The sequence below is a fragment of the Poromitra crassiceps genome (genome assembly GCF_964638095.1).
Source record: "Poromitra crassiceps genome assembly, chromosome: 4".
NCBI classification, from domain to species: domain Eukaryota; kingdom Metazoa; phylum Chordata; class Actinopteri; order Beryciformes; family Melamphaidae; genus Poromitra; species Poromitra crassiceps.
Window position 1 is genome coordinate 62,027,399 of NC_139626.1, and position 20,412 is coordinate 62,047,810.

A 20,412-nucleotide genomic window follows, 5' to 3' on the forward strand; every position below is an offset into this window, starting at 1 on the left:
TGACAGGCACAATACGGACTGCTTGAAAAAAAGTTCGCCGGTTCTCTCTCTCTCTCAGAAAAAATAAGTTGTTCTACCGTACATAGTATAACAACATGACAGTTTTTTCTAACATGACAGTTTTGAGCCAGTGACATTCAGAGGCTATTGCATCATCCTACCTGTGCAGTGAAGGCAAGAGAAAACGAGATCATTGTGGGCAAACATTCACTGCGGCTTCCCTGCAACAGCCAGACATGTGAAATCTTCCAGCATGCATTGGGCTAATCCATTTCAATAATAAATGGCATCGAAATTAGCCTAAATAGATAGAAAGGTACATCGAAATAGATCTAAATAATGTGTCATGTTCCCACAACATGCTATTGTAGAACATTTCAATATTGGACAAAATAAATCCCTCGTCGATTTAACGTGATTTAGATAAGTGACAGCGTAACGCGGTTCTACTGTCATCTGCTATACTGTGATGTCCGCTCCAATAAATTGGCCCTACTTCACATTTAGTTTTACAATAAAAACTCATTTCTGCAATGACTTTACATAATGTAGGCTATATTTATGTGCATCATCCTACCTGTGCAGCAGGGGAGAGAAAACGATATCATTTTGGACAAACTTTCACGAATCTAATTAATCTCATCATGATAGGCTATATTTTTCTAGCTGATGCGTTTAGAACATTCTTTTCACTTTGATCTTGCTATAGTGTAGTGTATTTACATGCTTGCAGTAATTAAACTGCAGTTAGATTGGTGTATGGAATAATAGCCTATATATGGAGACAGACAGGGGGGATAAAAGGGGGGGGGGAGATCAGAGCCCTCGGCTTTTCTGAAGCCGGACTGGATCGCTCCGTGGAATTGGAGCTGAAAAGTGAAGCATGTGATTCGTTTACTGCAGTTCCCCAATGGGCAGATAGTGCATAATTTTACGCTTAAAAGGCGTGGTTATAATGATTAAGGCCACCTATTGCGCCAACACCAAGATATCAAGTGCGCTGGTGCCGCACACCCACTAATCTAGGCTGCGCCTGGCACTAAATGCAGTTTATACGCCGATGCAACGATAGAGCCCATGGAGTCCAACAGGAGTCTGTTATTATAGACTGTTGTAGGCCAGGGACAACTTATTTAGTATGAATGGCTTGCAAAAGCCTATTTCACTATGGACTAACAGCTTAATTTCCAGTAGGCTATACAAACGTTGAATCGTTGTTAGGTTATAGTAATGTTATGCCGACAAATAATGCAAAACAGACGGCCTGCATCCGTTAAAACCATTGTGTATTAAAATAACCGATAACATAGTGGGAGTAACTAATAAAACACATGTTTTCTGAACTTACTACTTCAGTCCCCAACCAACGTTACTTCCTCGCGCAGCTTTCTCAAAACAATGTCCTCTTTATTGCGGTCCATCGATACGTCTGGTAGATAACAGATCAAGCAGTGTTCTTCTTCTTCTGTTTTACCAAGCCGTGTCTTGTCTATGTAAAACTAACACTAGATCTATAATATGAAGAGTCTGCCTGTCCAGCCAATGACGGCTTGAGACTGGCTGCCATAGCTGTCAATCGTCCCTTTTTATATCGTCAAATAACTAATTAAAAACAAACTGATCAGAAAAATGGCCACTTGCACAGGCATTAGCATGATAATAACTATCTAAAATGATACAAACCACCTTTGGGAAAAAATGATCTGACATGTACTGCGATGGTTTCGTTTGTGATTTCCAAGGCTAGCTTTTGTTGGACTAGTTTGACTAGTTTTTAACCCTTTCTGATATGGCCTGGCATCGGCTCTTTTGTGTGGAGGCAGCGCGGGGTCGCTGCTGAGAAAGCCGGGGGCCAAAAGGCCGGAGGGGCGTCGGCCTCGGTTTAGCCGGCCGCCGCTTGTTTGAATCCCGGGTTCAAATGCTCAATGCAGCGGGTCAGTGGAGGCCATTAGCCTCTTTGTCTGGACTAAACCTGTAGGGTTTAAAGGAGCTAAGCCTCTCTCTGTGTGCTTTAACACACACACACACACACACACACACACACACACACACACACACACACACACACACACACACACACACACACACACACACACACACACACAGAGCAGCACACTGCCAGCCAGGGGGAACTCCAGGAAGACTCATAAGGGGGAAATAAAAGAAGCATTGCGTTAGTTCATGCAAGACACGGAAGTCATACGTACGCCGTACGCCCCAGCTGTTATCAGCTGACAGCTTCTGATTGGATCCCTGTTTAATAATTCACCTATCACAGTCATTCTCACGACAAGGCGATCCATTCAAATATGGTTGCGTTCTACACGCCGCTCTTTGCTACTCAAAGGGCTCTATTCTCCCACAGGCCATCGGCGCTATTACGGGCCTTAACCGCAAAAAAACGTGCCTTGCGCCTGTTTCGGCAAGATAGCAATAGGCTTTAGGCTGCCAAATGCGCTTTAGGCCGAATGGGCGTGGCGCAGTCCCAAAGTGGGCGTGTCGGCGCTAAATACCAGCCTAGTTATATCTTGGGAGCTGGCCTACATTTAGCGCTTTGCGCTTTTGAAAAGCAGGCCTATTCTTTGCCTTCACTGCTTCTTCTCTGTCACCCTTCTCTCTCTCTCTCTCTGAGTTCCCAGCATGCATTGTGTTTCTTCATTTCGCTACTAAATAGCCACCAAATGAGCCAAAATAGATATAAAAGGTAGTTCTAAATTAATGTGTAATGGTAACACAGCCTGCCATTGTCAACATTTCAATATTGGACCAAATAAAACCTCGAAATGAAAACACCACCCTATGTGAAACATATATGTCCTCCTGGGCATATATATACCCCTTGTCGAGTTAACGTGATTTAGAGAAGTAACAGCGGAACGCGCTTCGGAACGCGCTTCTAATGGCATCTGCTATACTGTGATGTTCCTCCAATAACTTGGCCCTATTTCACATTTAGTTTTACAATAAAAACACATTTATGCAATGACTTGACATAATGTAGGGTATATTTATGTGCATCATCCTTCCTGCAGCAGGCGAGAGAAAATGATATCTTTCTGGACAAACTTTCACCAATCTAATAGGCTATATTTTTCTAGCTGATGCATAGAACATTATTTTCACTTTGATCTTGCTATAGTGTAGCGTATTTACCTGCTTGCAGTATTGAAACTGCAGTTAGATTGGTTTGAGAAGCATAATAATTAAGCAATATCACACGAGAGGGAGTGCATTGTTGGCTAATATAGGCACTGCTGTGATTCGGTCGCAGGCACGAGGCCGCAGGCCGAGTGCCGTAGATAATCACAGCAGTGCCTATATTAGCCAACAATGCACGACCTCGAGTGTGATATTGCTTTTATACAACAGTTCTATTATTAAACAAAGCTGATTAAAAAAATGACAAAAAGCTGAGAAAATAGATGATTTTTGTATTTATTCCTCCGCCAACAAAAATAGTCCCCCCAGCTTTCCCTTTGCAGAAAATGTAGCCTAATCAGCCTAATTAACTGCAGGCTGTCTAGCCTACTTTTTGTCATACACATTGATTTGCACGTTTCCATTTATTGTACAGCCAGTGAAGAGAACAGAGTCTGGTGACGGCATGGTTGACTGTCGCTTTGCAGGAGGCATGTCGGATACCGAGGATGAGCTTGTTTGATCTGACAGTATGTTGCTCCATCTTTTCCTGCTCTCCGTGGATGGTCGCCAATAACTTTTTAACGAGCTTTCAGACCTGCAAGACAAAAAAGTGTGGCGAAGTATCACTAATCACCATCCTCGTTGTCATCCCGTCCTCGAATTTGTATTTATAGGCGTTAATCATCTTACCTGTGCCCACTCACTGCCATGATCTCCCTGGCTTCCAGTCCTGCATCAGACAGCTTCTGTATGGCGGTGGCCCGGAGGCAGTGGTTGGTGTAAGAGGCTCGTGTCCCCGCTTCTTTACACATCCTGGGTAACATCTGTGCCAACTGGTTTACTCCAAGCGGAGTTGCGGTGTACCAGACGCTATCTGTGACAGCTGCATTCCTCCTGGGCTGCAGATAGAGGGCTTTTGCGTCAGGTGGAAGTTTGCTCAAGTACTTTTCAAGAGAAACAATTGGACAGAGGGGGTTTCCTGGCTCCTCAAACATGCACCCCTCCTATTTTCTCTGTCTCTCTCCAAAGGGTCTTTGTGATTTTTTGTTTCTTCATTGAAAGTCATTGTGAAAAACTTTGCTCCATTCTCGTCGTATTTTAGGGTGAATGAATCAGGTTTGAGAGCCCGATTCCCCTCTTTGCCCCTGCGTCCAAAATGCAACTGAATGTCATACCAGACCTTGTTCTGTAAACCCTTTGGATTGTCTGGGCGTAAAGCAGCAGATTGCTTTAAGATGAGCTGGTCTTCAGTTGAAATTGCCGGGTGATGTGTTGTTGTATCTTTCCCGGCTCGTCTGATCTGTTTCACAACGCCTTTGAAAACGTTATTAGCTGGAAGGAATTCAGCATCCTGCATTAAATTCCATGAACGGCTGAGAGGCGGCTCGTTGATATGGCGATTTAAACCAGCGCGAAGCCCAAGGTAACCGCTTATCCCATATAGCTCTCCTTTGTTCGTCCGTACGGATCCATAAAACTCCCTCAAAACAGTATTCAGCTCTGTCTTCTCAATTGACTGGAAGTTGATGGTCATAGTTTTTGAACGTAGCCAAGTTTGAAAGCAGTTCACAACCCAGACCGTTTGCTTCACAGTGTTTGCTTCGTTTTTGTTTTTCTCCAAATCGTCAAGTCCTGCAGGTGAAATATGAGCAAACCTGGAGGTTTCCGTAGAAGAATGTTGCTCCCCTTCGTCCTCTTCTGACGAGCATTCATAGTTTAAATCAAAAGTTATGTTAGTAAAAAAATCCATCTTTGCGCTCTCGGTTACGCTTTGAATGACGTATGTAACGTGACTGGTGTTTGTTTTGTTGATTAGAGCAGCTGTGAAGCGTGTTGATTAGAGCAGATGTGAAGCGGAGTGATATAGCCTACTCTACACACAGTGAAGCGCCAGTGCATTATCGTGAAATATAGGCACTGGTAAGATCCCTCTTGTCCAATCAAATTGCTCGGCCGGAACTACCTGTTGTATAATATGGAATAATAGCCTATAATGCAGACAGACAGGCTGGATGAAGGGGGGGGGGGGGGGGGGCAGAGCGTTTGGCTTTCATCTGGTTTTGCGGGATCACTGGAATTGGAGCTAAAAAGGCAAGCGTGCGATTCGTTTATTGCACTTATCCAATGAGCATGACGGTGCATAATTTTACGCCTAAAAGGCGTGGTTGTAATGCTTTGGGCTGCATCTAGCGCTAGCACGACGATATCAAGTGCGCCTTTCCACGCCCACTGCTTTGATCTGCGCCTGCCGCTCGGCCTAGAAACTGCGCCGATGCAACGATAGGGGCCAAAATGTCTCAAAGGTTAAACATGTATTCTAGCTCAGAGTCTGCATGTCTCAAAGGTTCAACATGTATTCTAGCTCAGAGTCTACATGGCTCAAAGGTTCAACATGTATTCTAGCTCAGAGTCTGCATGGCTCAAAGGTTCAACATGTATTCTAGCTCCGAGTCTGCATGGCTCAAAGGTTCAACATGTGTTCTAGCTCAGAGTCTGCATGTCTCAAAGGTTAAACATGTATTCTAGCTCAGAGTCTGCATGGCTCAAAGGTTCAACATGTATTCTAGCTCAGAGTCTGCATGGCTCAAAGGTTCAACATGTATTCTAGCTCCGAGTCTGCATGGCTCAAAGGTTCAACATGTGTTCTAGCTCAGAGTCTGCATGTCTCAAAGGTTAAACATGTATTCTAGCTCAGAGTCTGCATGGCTCAAAGGTTAAACATGTATTCTAGCTCAGAGTCTGCATGGCTCAAAGGTTCAACATGTATTCTAGCTCAGAGTCTGCATGGCTCAAAGGTTCAACATGTATTCTAGCTCAGAGTCTGCATGTCTCAAAGGCTAAACATGTATTCTAGCTCAGAGTCTGCATGGCTCAAAGGTTCAACATGTATTCTAGCTCAGAGTCTGCATGGCTCAAAGGCTAAACATGTATTCTAGCTCAGAGTCGGCATGGCTCAAAGGCTAAACATGTATTCTAGCTCAGAGTCGGCATGGCTCAAAGGCTAAACATGTATTCTAGCTCAGAGTCTGCATGGCTCAAAGGCTAAACATGTATTCTAGCTCAGAGTCTGCATGGCTCAAAGGCTAAACATGTATTCTAGCTCAGAGTCTGCATGGCTCAAAGGTTCAACATGTATTCTAGCTCAGAGTCTGCATGTCTCAAAGGTTCAACATGTATTCTAGCTCAGAGTCTGCATGGCTCAAAGGCTAAACATGTATTCTAGCTCAGAGTCTGCATGGCTCAAAGGTTCAACATGTATCTCAGAGTCTGCATGGCTCAAAGGCTAAACATGTATCTCAGAGTCTGCATGGCTCAAAGGCTAAACATGTATCTCAGAGTCTGCATGGCTCAAAGGCTAAACATGTATTCTAGCTCAGAGTCTGCATGGCTCAAAGGCTAAACATTTATTCTAGCTCAGAGTCAGCATGGCTCAAAGGCTAAACATGTATTCTAGCTCAGAGTCTGCATGGCTCAAAGGTTCAACATGTATCTCAGAGTCTGTATGGCTCAAAGGCTAAACATGTATCTCAGAGTCTGCATGGCTCAAAGGCTCAACATGTATCTCAGAGTCTGCATGGCTCAAAGGCTAAACATGTATTCAATGTCTCACTCTGCTTACTCACTATGGCGATTAATCTGGAATGTTGAATCTGGTATACACATGGGGGATTTTGCATTGCGCTCCCTGTTCAGCTCAGCATGCTGCCATGGGCTGATTCAGGGAGCATCTTCTGTAAAGAGCGGAACCATCAGCGCCAAACAGAACTGTATTTGCATTTGTTTTCCCTGTCCCACAGCTTAGCAACGTGACCAGAAGATATGTGAAGAAGGTTGATAGCGTGGTTGGTCAATAACAATCCCTTTCAAAACTCACTTTCCAGTCCATACTCTCTACAATGCAAAGCCCTTAATTGTATCCTTTAACTCATTCAGTGCCAGCCACTTTTGGAGAACGGATGCTCCCAGTGCCAGAGTTTTCAGAGCGTTTTCAGTGATTTCTCGAGGCCCACAGAATATTGTGTGATATTACTATGTAAACACCGAACACGCACAAGAACGAGCTGGCTCTATTGTATCATCAGCAAAAAAAAGTTTATTGATACCATTTTCCGTTCTTTAGTTATGAGCCGGAGAAGATAGGTTGTTTTCAGCGTTTTCAGGCTTTTCAAATTATTAGCTGAGATAATCCGCCTTTTGTGAAATGCAGCATTTCAAGCACATTCACTGAGTCTGAAGATATTATATTTATATTTTCTGATGTAGTGACGTAGTTGTTGTGTGATGCCCTGCGTGCACCACCCCCCTCCCCCCCCTCCCCCCGTAAACTCCTCCCCACACTGCACACAGCCTCACGCAACCATTATATTTTCGGAGGCTGCGTTTGTGTGCTGCTGTCGGCTCTCAGCGCCACAGCAGGGAAGAGCCAACCCGGATTGCTGAATGGTTTGGCGTCAGGGGCTGCTTTCCTGGCTGCTAATCGGTTGGAGAAACTATACAGACAGACAGACAGACAGACAGGGACAGAGGGGCTCAGTTGTGAGCGCGGATTGACTCCTGTTCGGAGCCAATGTCAGCTCCCGCGACAGAGCAAATGGCTCTGGGAGCATGCATCGGGTTGTCTTTGATCCACGGCTTTTAGGCTGTTTCTCGGACCTGTCTCTAATCTGGACTGCACCGAGCAAGCACTGTCGCCACCTAATGAGTCCGTAAAATAGGTTATACACCTCCAATAGCTACTATAGTTGTACAGGAGCTGCGGAAGGCTTTGATCGACGTCCCACCGTCAAAAAACGCATTGGACGTCGAAGGACGTCCGTGGCATTCTACGTCACTATTTAATTGGACGTCGAAGGACGTCCATGGCATTCAATGAGTTAATATATTTTTTAAGTCCTTTAATTTCATTTACATTTATTAGACATTAAACACTATATCGCTTTAAAAAACGTAAGATTACTATCATGGGTTTTTAAGATTTATCCATGGGTTGGTTAGTAATTCATGTATTTTTCATGTATTTTGTGCAGGTTTACAGGTTATTGAGTGAAAATTAATGGAAAAGTACCAGTCTCCCTAAATGTTTCACTAAGTTAGAAAGAAAGAAGCTTTTTAGCTCTTACAGCTTTCATTTCTTAACCTTTAACTTCTTATTGACATGATCTGGAATATTAATATTCATGTACTGAAAACAACTTCCAAAAGCCTGGCTGTGTGGTCATTAAAGTATCTAATCTAATCTAATTGAATCTAATCTATTCTAATCTAACATAACATAATCTAACCTAACCTAACCTAATCTAACCTAACCTAACCTCACCTAATCTACCCTAACCTAACCTAATCTAATCTAACCTAATCTAACCTAATCAAATCAAATCAAATCAAATCGAATCTAACCTAATCAAATCTAACCTAACCTAATATAATTTAATATAACCTAATCTAATCTAATCTAATCTAATCTAATCTAATCTAACCTAATCTAATCTAATCTAACCTAATCTAATCTAATCTAATCTAACCTAATCTAATCTAATCTAACCTAACCTAATCTAATCTAATCTAACCTAATCTAATCTAATCTAACCTAACCTAATCTAACCTAATCTAATCTAATCTAACCTAACCTAATCTAACCTAATCTAACCTAACCTAATCTAATCTAACCTAACCTAATCTAATCTAACCTAATCTAATCTAATCTAATCTAATCTAACCTAACCTAATCTAATCTAACCTAATCTAATCTAACCTAATCTAACCTAACCTAATTTAATCTAACCTAACCTAACCTAACCTAACCTAATCTAATCTAATCTAATCTAATCTAATCTAATCTAACCTAATCTAATCTAATCTAACCTAATCTAATCTAATCTGAGTGTTTTTCAAAGTGGGGGCCGGAGCTCACTGGGGGGCCGCCAGGAGGCATTGGGGCCTCAGCAAATTAATGGAAATGCTTAAAAAAAACATCTTCGTGGGAAAGGAAATGATTCAGTTATACTGTATTTGTTAATACTACAGTATAATAAATAAAGCATATATATTTGTATTATATTTTATAATTATATGTCGTGCAGTGTTAACAAATATAATTGAATCCTTTCCTATTTCCTTGCACATAAAAATCACATTTTGCCATGTCCATCTGTCTAATTGCCTGCCAATGTTTATAAAACAGAAAAGAAAACGAGATACGAATGTAATCATTAGGTTATTACATTAATACTTAATTACAAGTAAGGAAATAATTTTCAATATAATAATTATTTTCAATGGTCGCATATTGCCAATGGGTTTTTAAAGAGACCTTGCAATAGGGGGGCCACGGGCCAAAGGCTAATGCGATTTGGGGGGCTCTGGCATGGAAAAGTTTGGGAACCCCATGGCCTGTATTATCACACTGCTGTTGCCGTCCCCGGCCCAGTCACTACAGATGGGCCCAGTCACTACAGATGATGGGCCCAGTCACTGCAGATGGGCCCAGTCACTGCAGATGGGCCCAGTCACTGCAGATGGGCCCAGTCACTGCAGATAGGCCCAGTCACTACAGATGGGCCCAGTCACTACAGATGGGCCCAGTCAGTGTGTGAGCGATCAGAGGGTGGAGATGTGACACTTGCCTGCTCTGTTGGACTGATCGATCATGGGCTGCACTATCCTCCGCCTCGCATTGATGAACCTGAGAGAGAGAGAGAGAGAGAGAGAGAGAGAGAGAGAGAGAGAGAGAGACATTAACCTGTTATCAAACCTCAACTTCCAATACTTCTACAACAGACAGCTGGTGGGCAGGGAGGGAATTTCAATTTTTTTTAGGGCACAAAGGCCATTGCTCTATTGACATCGTGAAGGGCGATTTTTCTGAAATGTGTGTTAAAATGAGCCAATGACACATCCTGTGCATAGGGCGGGCTAGGTGTCCTGCACCAAACAGCCCCAGTCTTTCAGCTTTTACAAAGATACAGTAAGTAGCTGTTTTTGTGGATTGATAATGGTATTTTGGATCATGCTCATTTCTCAGCTGTGCAGTGGAGAGAGAGGGAGAGCAGCAGCTGAGAGAGAGGAGCCCTCCACTCTATGCAGTGGAGAGAGAGAGAGCAGCAGCAGCAGCAGAGAGACAGGAGCCCTCCAGTCTGTGCAGTGGAGAGAGAGAGAGCAGCAGCAGCAGAGAGACCTCCACTCTCCATTCATACCTGTGGTTTTGGATTGTTGTGGTATTTTACATTCACACTAAGAAAAATCCTCAAAAAAGCATCTTGGCTAACACAATGTTAAATACAGCGCTGTTCGTCTTGTTGCGTGTCCTAATTGCACCAGAGCCACACACACACATGGTATTTTGGATCATGCTCATTTCTCAGCTGTGCAGTGGAGAGAGAGGGAGAGCAGCAGCAGCATCTACACACACACACACACACACACACACACACACACACACACACACACACACACACACACAGCTGTACTCTGTGATTTGTAGTTTTTTTTGTGTATTGTGTGAGTGGTTTTATGTGCTTGGCTACGTCTGTGAGCTCATTAAGCCAAATCCCAATCAACTCTGACATGGCCAATAAAGTATTGAATGTTGAAACACACTAGTGTTCATTTTGTCTGCTATTTTTTTTTATTTAGTCTTAGTCCTGTGTCAAATGTCATTGTTACGTATCATATTTAGACAAGCTCATCCTGTTTTTATTTAGTCAAGTTTTAGTCGACTAAAAGTCTGAGTATTTTAGTCTCGTTTCAGTTCAAGAAAACAATTTTTTCCTTTAGAATTTCCAAACTCTGGCGGACGGTGGTGCAGTGGTAAGCGCTGTCGCCTCACAGCTAGAAGGTCCTGGGTTCGATTCCCACCTGCGACGCTGTGAGCGCTGAAGGAATGCGTGCCCGTCCGCATGTCCTCGAGTGCCCACCGCCCGGGTGTCAAAAGGGCCTTTCTGTGTGGAGTTTGCATGTTCTCCCCATGCCCCCTGGGGGTTTCCTTCATATAGGAACCCCACACCAAAACATGCAATATCCTGGTTGCTGATGTGGTGCCTCCTCTGGTCGTTAGGGGCGCCTGTTCGGAGGGAGGGGAACTGGTTGGAATAGCGTGATCCTCCCACGTTTTATGTCCTACCGGTGAAGCTTCCCCTGTCAGGTGAAAAGAAGCGGCTGGCTAACTGCCCATGTCTCGGAGGAAGCATGCAGCCAGTTTCGGCTCTCCCCATCGGCAGAGGGTGGAGTAGCAACCAGGAGAAATAAATTTAAAATTGCACTAATGGGGGATAAAAAAGGGATAAAAAAATCGGGGGGAAAATATTTAAAAAATAATAATAATTTCCAAACTCATTGGAAAGATTTATTAATCTGGTATTATGGAATGGTATTAAGATTTGAACGTGCAATACAGACACAGATTTAACTGTTTAACTTCTTCTCTTCTGATTGGATATCTTCTGAATTCATCCTTCCCTAACATTTTAGTTTAGTTTTTATTTGTTGAGGAAAATGTCAATAGATTTGCTCCTAGTTTTTGTTCAATTTGTTCAATTTGTTCTCACAACTTTGGTTTTATTTAGTTAACGTCTAGTTGTCATCATTGAAAATAGGTAGTCGACGAACATTTTTCTTCATAGTTTTCCCGAGGAAATTAACACACACACACACACACACACACACACACACACACACACACACTCACTCACTCACTCACTCACTCACACACACTCACACACACACACACACACACACACACACACACACACACACACACACACACACACACACACACACACACACACACACACACACACACACACACACACACTCACTCACTCACTCACACACACACACAGGAAATCCGTGTTTATAGTATAGATTTTGTCCCAAGCAGTTCTCCAGTTCTCCAGAATAATTTCTAGCTAATTAAATCAATTAAATTAAACCCAACAATAAAGTTACTTTAACTAATCAATTATAAAAAGATTCAAATTAAATAATTTAAATGAAATGCAACTTTAAATAAAATCAAATGTAAGGCCCCTCAAGGTGCCCAGAAGGCACTTTGACATTCATTACTAACACTCATGGTGAGTCCCATTTCTCCCCTCAGGTTAAAGTGTTGCTGATGTGCTGTCAGCCTGTAGGGGGCATGGCTGCCCTCCTCTACACGGCCCTCTGAGCACGCTCACTCTGCAAAGCCATCATCCTGGTATGCGCGACCTTTGACACAGCACCCCTGTGACCCCCCCCCCCCCCCTCCCCCCCTGTTCTGGTGTTGCTCAGCCTAAAGGCTTCTGAAGCGGCCGCCCGCCGACCCTCTGAGCCGCCCAGTGACAGCTCAGTGCTTCACACTTGATTTATGTCCCCCTGTACCCCAACCTCCCCCCACCACCTCCCCTCAACCCCCACTTCAACTGCTTCAGAAAGGAGGGAGGAGAGGGGAGAGGAGGAGATTAGAGGAGAGAGGAGGAGAGGAGAGGAGAGGAGAGGAGATGAGAGGAGAGAGGAGGAGAGGAGAGGAGAGGAGAGGAGAGGAGGAGAGGAGAGGAGAGGAGAGGAGAGAGGAGGAGAGGAGAGAGGAGGAGAGGAGAGGAGAGGAGAGGAGGAGAGGAGAGTAGAGGAGGAGGAGAGGGGGAGAGAGGAAAGGAGGAGAGGAGAGAGGAGGTAAAGGAAAGGGAAGGGGAGGACCTGGTTTTCTTTTCAGGAAAACAACAAAGCCACAGCGGCTCCTTTCACAGGCTGAGAGAAGGCAGCGAGTGGGGGGGTGCATCGGGGGGGGGGGTACAACAGGGGGGGGGGGGTGCATCGGGGGGGGGGGTGCATCAGACAGAACAGCCTGCTGTGTGGTGTAGTAGCGTTACCAACCACCAAAACACCAACACCACACTATCAGAGGTGTGGACTTGAATCACATGATCACTTGATGATGATCACATGATCACTTGAATCACAAATTTGATGACTTTAGACTCGACTTGACAAAATCAAAAAAGACTCGCAACTCGACAGTAACTCATTCCCCGCCAGAGTTCCAAAGGAAAAGTCGCCAGCCAGCGTCAGGGTTTCTGAGTGATTTTCTCAGTGATTTTCCACGACCCACAGAATATTTTCTTCTATGACTATGTAAACACTGAATATCCCAAAAGACAAAAGCCTCTACTTTCATGGGGGGAAAAGTTTGTTTCTGCCTTCTTCCATTCTTTAGTTATCGACACATGAATGTCATCGTTTTCACTGAAAACGAGCGTCTCTGACCAGAAAGCCCAGATACCTGCCTTTTTGTGCACCGAAGCGAGTGAGAAATGCACCCCGCACGGAGAGCAAACGGGGGCGGGGACACACTCTCATGTTCTCCGTGGGGCTGGTGCTTCCTGGTATTCCATGTGTGGAGGTCTGGTGCTTCCTGGTACTCCATGTGTGGAGGTCTGGTGCTTCCTGGTACTCCATGTGTGGAGGGCTGGTGCTTCCTGGTACTCCATGTGTGGAGGTCTGGTGCTTCCTGGTACTCCATGTGTGGAGGTCTGGTGCTTCCTGGTACTCCATGTGTGGAGGTCTGGTGCTTCCTGGTACTCCATGTGTGGAGGTCTGGTGCTTCCTGGTACTCCATGTGTGGAGGTCTGGTGCTTCCTGGTACTCGATGTGTGGAGGTCTGGTGCTTCCTGGTACTCCATGTGTGGAGGTCTGGTGCTTCCTGGTACTCCATGTGTGGAGGTCTGGTGCTTCCTGGTACTCGATGTGTGGAGGTCTGGTGCTTCCTGGTACTCGATGTGTGGAGGTCTGGTGCTTCCTGGTACTCGATGTGTGGAGGTCTGGTGCTTCCTGGTACTCGATGTGTGGAGGTTTGGGAGCATATTTGACGGCTGAAATGTACACTATGTGAGCGTTCACAAAGCGGATGACTGATCTAACTGACAGGAGCAGTGATTGGTGTGTTTACCAGTTTATTGTGAAATAAATCCTTCTGCATTGAGTTACTGTCACAAGCCCGTGTGACAACGCGTCCAGCCTGGGGGAAACAACTCCTTGCACCACTTTGAGGCACCATGATGCCTGTGCCTGTGTTTTATGAGCTTCCTCCATGAAGGGAGATCGACGCTGAGAAATCTGGCTTGCAGAGGACTACACGAATATGATAAGCACTTCATAAGGTGGCCCAAGAGCGCCATCTATCGCATGGCAGTGAAAAGACGGGTTGACGTTTTATGACGCAATGGCGGAGAATGAGTTAACACCAATGACTCGTGACCTCACTTTGACTTGAAAAGACTTGATACCTTCCCCCAAACCCTGAGATTAAAAGGTACAATATTCAAAAGTGTGCTGTGAATCAATTTGTTTCCCTTCATTTCATGAATCAAGTCACATTACCGCTAGTCGTTTCTCAGCAAGTCAACACTTCATTTCCCAGATCCGCCTTGTTTGAACCAATCTGGCGGCATCCAATCAGGATGCTGCAGGTGAGAAGCAGGAAGAACTAAAGTGCCTAAGACACCAAGCCGACAGCCATGTCTGTCGCGCTCTAGTACAGTATTTGCCGTGTGTCCCGCACCGTTCGTTCTAGTTGGCTTTGACGGCGGCTTTTCTGGCCGAATCGGCGTCGGGTCGTTGGTGAGAGAAATCACTCTGATTGGCTGGTCAGTGGTAGAGAAATCACTCTGATTGGCTGATCAGTGGTAGCGAAACAGTACTATGTCAAATCTGTTAAAGCAGCTACAAGCAAGATTTTCGATTGTTATTAAACAGTCTAAATTTAATATTGATGCATCACATCTTACCTCTAATAGTAGACGAGCCCAACGCAGAGTAGTCTCGCTTGAACCCCGAGTGAATCGGCCAGTGTTGTCTTGACGAAATAGTCTGTCTGCGGCCGGGGCAGATCAGGAAGTGAAATGAAATGGTTTTGCGGCAGCCACTTCGGCCATTACCACAAAATAAGAAAATTACTTCCAAACAAACTGTTAGAATATAACGAGAGATGTTCGCGAGAGTAGCAAGCCCCTGCATGGCGTTCTCCGTGTTTATGGTCTGTTGCTAGGCAGAGCGAAACGGTTGAAGGCAGACAGCTGCCGTAAACCATTTCGTTTCACTTCCGGGTTTATCCGGCCCGCCGGTAGACAGATAGAGAGAGAGAGAGCCTGGTGACGCGAGGTTAGTAGACAGACACAGACTCTATAATCATCAAGAGAGCAATCTCCGATTCACACGGCTTTGGTCTCAGCTACTATTATAGGTAAGATGTGATGCATCAATATTATAATTATACTGTTTAATAACAATCGAAAATCTTGCTCGTAGCTGCTTTAACACATTCACTGCCAACAACGTGTAAACACGTTTTCAGAATCCAGCTGTTGACTGCCAACAACGTGTAAACACGTTTTTGGCATCGATTTTTTTTTTTTAACGGGGGGTTGTGCATCTAACCCTTTTACATATCTTATATAAGTATTGGACGTGTACAACGTGTACAACCCATTCCACCGACCCACTAAGTGGCGACAAGGAAGTAGGAAGGCAAGCAAAAAGCAGTGTGATCCATTTTCATTCATTTTCATTCTCATGAAAATGGATTGGCGGAGGCGCTTTCGTTTTCGCGTTGATTGCTGGCGGTGCGGGATTGCAAACTTGCATCGTGGATTGCGGATGGAGCACACTTTGAGGCACGCAGCGTAAATATGACCAGAGTCGCAGGGGCTTCATCGGAGCTCTCGGCCAGGGCTCCGGGAGGCGGGCGAGTCCAGCCGGGCTTCCTCGGGGAGCGGCCACGCAGACAGGCACAGCCAGGCACAGCCGCACAGCGGCAGCGGGGCAGTGAGACCGGTGACAAGCTTGTGGTGCAGCAGGCGATTTTGCCTTGCAAAATAGCACCAAATTGGAAACAGCCATAAAAGGCTTTTAGAATGGGATTTTCAACCCATTCTTTTTTGTTTCTTTTTCGCTATAATTTAGAGTAATTTAATTTCTATTCAGAAATTTATTTGAGAGGTCGAGAGTATGAGAAAGTGCATTTGCAAAGGTAGGAAAGTGCTTGTGACATGGCGCTGCAGCCAAAAAGAACGCCCACAGGAGGGAGGAGTTGAGCAGAGGGAAGTTTACTGCTGTTATGGAGGAAATTACTGTTCAAAACTATTGTTTAGGTCTTACTGATGCCAAAAATGAATGGTTAAAGTGACTGTTCTATCGAATTTCACAAAAAGCCGTTTATCTCTGAATATTTTTTCTGACGCTAAAACCATGCTGTATTCAACTGCTAATGCTTACATAACTACTAACTCTACAAACTAACTCTTTTAGACAGAGAAAGTACACATTCTATTAGTACTTTTGAGATATTGTATGTTCACAAACTCCAAGCAGAAAATAATCCTCGGCTCTTGTAAAATGAGCCACAATCCTCAAAAAACGGCTTGGCAGAAGCTACCTACAGCAAGAAAAAAACGGCTGGCAGTCAATGTGTTAATATCCGTATCCTTTTATAATATTTGATGTTTGGTATGTTTTCCACTCACGCAATATTTGTACAAGTCTGTTTATATCTGTTAATACTGTTTATATCTGTTAATACTATATCTGTTAAAATCTGAATCCCTTTATACTATTTTCTAATCTCTTTAGACCCTTTATATTTTATTTGTTTATGTCTTGTATATTTGTTCTTATCGATGTTAGATGAGCACCAACCACACCAAGACAAATTCCTAGTATGTGAAAACATACCTTGGCAAATCTCTCTGAGGAGCAGAGAGGGGTCACACACGCAAAATGCTCTGCTCATTTTCAAACTTCATCTCATCTGATCATTTCATACACGAACGACTTTGGTAAAGTCCATTGAGCCTCTCACTGCATGATATTTCTCCTAATTTTCCAGTGTTGGGCAAGTTAACTTTCAAAACTTAATATACTACATATTACTAGTTACTTTCATTTGAAAGTAATACGTTACTTTACAATATTACTGTCTGTGTAGAGTAACTCGTTACTTATTACACTACTTTTGCATTACTTTCACCAAAATAACTGCAGTAGCAGAATGACATCGCTGCCACGGAACCATCCCGAAAAATAATTTATACCGTCTGACGTCAGTGTAAACCGTCCAAAATTCTAAATGTTATCTTTTTCCTTTGTTATTCTCATCTATAGTGGTTATTTGCATAAAAACACACAATTTGATTAGGAAATGACTATATCTTTATTTAAATATGTGCTTTTCATAAAAATAAAAATAAAGTAACTCAATTTGTAACATGTGTTACTTGACAAAAGTAACTGGTATAATATTACTGAAATCCTATTGTAATAAGTTATATTACTGAGTTACTGCTAAAAGTAATATCTAAAGGGCCTGCATTTATAAAGCGCTTTTATCCAAAGCACTTTACAGTCAGTAGGTACATTCACCCATTCACACACCGATGGCGGAACGTATACGTGCTAGCTGCCTGTAGGCGCAGAACGTATACGTGCTAGCTGCCTGTAGGCGCAGAACGTATACGTGCTAGCTGCCTGTAGGCGCAGAACGTATACGTGCTAGCTGCCTGTAGGCGCAGAACGTATACGTGCTAGCTGCCTGTAGGCGCAGAACGTATACGTGCTAGCTGCCTGTAGGCGCAGAACGTATACGTGCTAGCTGCCTGTAGGCGCAGAATGTATACGCGCTAGCTGCCTGTAGGCGCAGAACGTATACGCGCTAGCTGCCTGTATGCGCATAATGTATACGTGCTAGCTGCCTGTAGGTGCAGAACGTATACGCGCTAGCTGCCTGTAGGCGCAGAACGTATACGTGCTAGCTGCCCGTTGGCTGTCGTGTTTGCCGGTGTGTTCAAATGCAACTTGTTGTCCCGACACAGCGACTAACAATATCACATTTTGTCAACAGTAGGCTACAGAAATCAACTGTGCAACACAATCTAAGACAGCTAAGTGTAAACTAAGTGTAAACTAAGTGTAAACTAAGTGTAAACGCAGTGTAAACTGAGTCAGAGCGCTGCTTTCAACACAATCTAAGACAGCTAAGTGTAAACTAAGTGTAAACACAGTGTAAACTGAGTCAGAGCGCTGCTTTCAACACAATCTAAGACAGCTAAGTGTAAACTAAGTGTAAACGCTGTGTAAACTGAGTCAGAGCGCTGCTTTCAACACAATCTAAGACAGCTAAGTGTAAACTACGTCTAAACTCAGTGTAAACTGAGTCAGAGCGCTGCTTTCAACACAATCTAAGACAGCTAAGTGTAAACTAAGTGTAAACGCAGTGTAAACTGAGTCAGAGCGCTGCTTTCAACACAGTCTAAGACAGCTAAATGTAAACTAAGTGTAAACTGAGTCAGAGCGCTGCTTTCAACACAATCTAAGACAGCTAAATGTAAACTAAGTGTAAACGCAGTGTAAACTGAGTCAGAGCGCTGCTTTCAACACAATCTAAGACAGCTAAGTGTAAACTAAGTGTAAACTAAGTGTAAACGCAGTGTAAAGTGAGTCAGAGCGCTGCTTTCAACACAATCTAAGACAGCTAAATGTAAACTAAGTGTAAACTGAGTCAGAGCGCTGCTTTCAACACAATCTAAGACAGCTAAGTGTAAACTACGTCTAAACTCAGTGTGAAGTGAGTCAGAGCGCTGCTTTCAACACAATCTAAGACAGCTAACTGTAAACTAAGTGTAAACTAAGTGTAAACGCAGTGTAAAGTGAGTCAGAGCACTGCTTTCCGGCTAAACAGTTTCTCACTAAACAATTCTCACTCTGTCACATGTCATTAGGGATAGCATAGTTTCATATGTTTTCGATACCGGTGCTAAAACGATACTTTTACAACAGGACCGTGTCTAAACGGTGCCTGAAACCGTACTGTTTTACAAATTCAAAGCAGATTTTAAAGCTTTTTTATTTATTTAAAGAAGCTGTAAAGAGGATTTAAAACAACAATGTTCTGTGCTATGCCCTATAATGTTAGTTAACTCATTGAGTGCCAGCCACTTTTGGAGAACGGACGCTCCCAGTGCCAGAGTTTTCAGAGCGTTTTCAGTGATTTCTCGAGGCCCACAGAATATTGTGTGATATTACTATGTAAACACAGAACACGCAAAAAGAACAAGGAGACTCTATTGTATCATCAGCAAAAAAAAGTTTATTGATACCATTTTCCGTTCTTTAGTTATGAGCCGGAGAAGATAGGTTGTTTTCAGCGTTTTCAGGCATTTCAAATTATAAGCTGAGATATTCAGCCTTTTGTGAAATGCAGCATTTCAAGCACATTCACTGACTCTAGGTAATATTTTCTGATGTAGTGATGTGGTGTAGTTGTGTCCTGCCCTGCGTGCCCCACCCCCCTCCCCCCCCTCAGCTGAAAACTCCTCCCCACACTAGTAACACACAGCCTCACGCACGCAGCGTCTATTTTCGGAGTGCTTTTGGTGCGCCGCCTCCCAGGCAGCGCAACATGGAGAAGCCACACGCGGACTGCAGTAAAAGGTTTGGCTTTTCATTGTCGGCTGCTGCTTTTCTAGCGGCTAATCGTGTGGAGAAACTATGCTGACAGACAGACAGAGGCAGAAGGGCTCAGTTGTGTGCGCGGATTGACTGTGTTCGCAGCCCCCGTCAGTTGCAGCCAGAACAATCTACATGGCTCTGGGCTGCAGCATGAGCGGGTTCACTTTGATCACGGCTATTTCAGGCTGTGTATTCCTGACATTTCTGTAATCTGGAGAGCACTGTCGCCACCTAAGGGTTCTGTAAAATAGGTTATAGACCTCCAATAGCTACAATAGTTGTACAGGAAATGCGGAAGGCTTTGATCGACGTCCCACCGTCAAAAAACGCATTGGACGTCGAAAGACGTCCGTGGCACTCTACGTCACTATTTAATTGGACGTCGAAAGACGTCCATGGCACTCAATGAGTTAATTGAGTAGGCTACTGGTAGTACCAGTTGTAAAAGTACGGCACTAAATCGGTACCGGGTTTCGGTAGCCTACATGTCACATGGTTCTGTCACACGTGATGTCACATGGAGGGAAATGATGATGATGACGATGATGATGATGAATGTCTCTGCTGTGTTCAGGCTTTCTCAAAGCTGTCCTGCCTGCCTGGCCCACTGCCTGGCCCAGAGGAGGCGGAGCCTGCCCGGACCAGAGGAGGCGGAGCCTGCCCGGCCCAGAGGAGGCGGAGCATGCCTGGCCCAGAGGCCCGCTAATTTCCTGATTGATACAACTCAAAATGTGTTTGACAGTTTCTGTAACACAGGTGTGTCCAACTCATTTGAGTTCACGCGACCCAATTTGGTCT

General features: G+C 44.1%; 1 protein-coding gene across 1 annotated transcript in view; it reads right to left on the reverse strand.

The window, feature by feature from the left end:
• The window catches only part of meis1a (Meis homeobox 1 a), a gene marked incomplete at both ends in the record, with an annotated part of 107,639 nt that overhangs the window by 3,952 nt on the left and 83,275 nt on the right, over positions 1 to 20,412 (reverse strand). Inside the window, one exon of the mRNA XM_083636016.1 lies at positions 9,765 to 9,823. Within this exon, the coding sequence (XP_083492142.1) occupies positions 9,765 to 9,823 (59 nt within the window). The remainder of the gene's footprint in view (positions 1 to 9,764; positions 9,824 to 20,412) is intronic.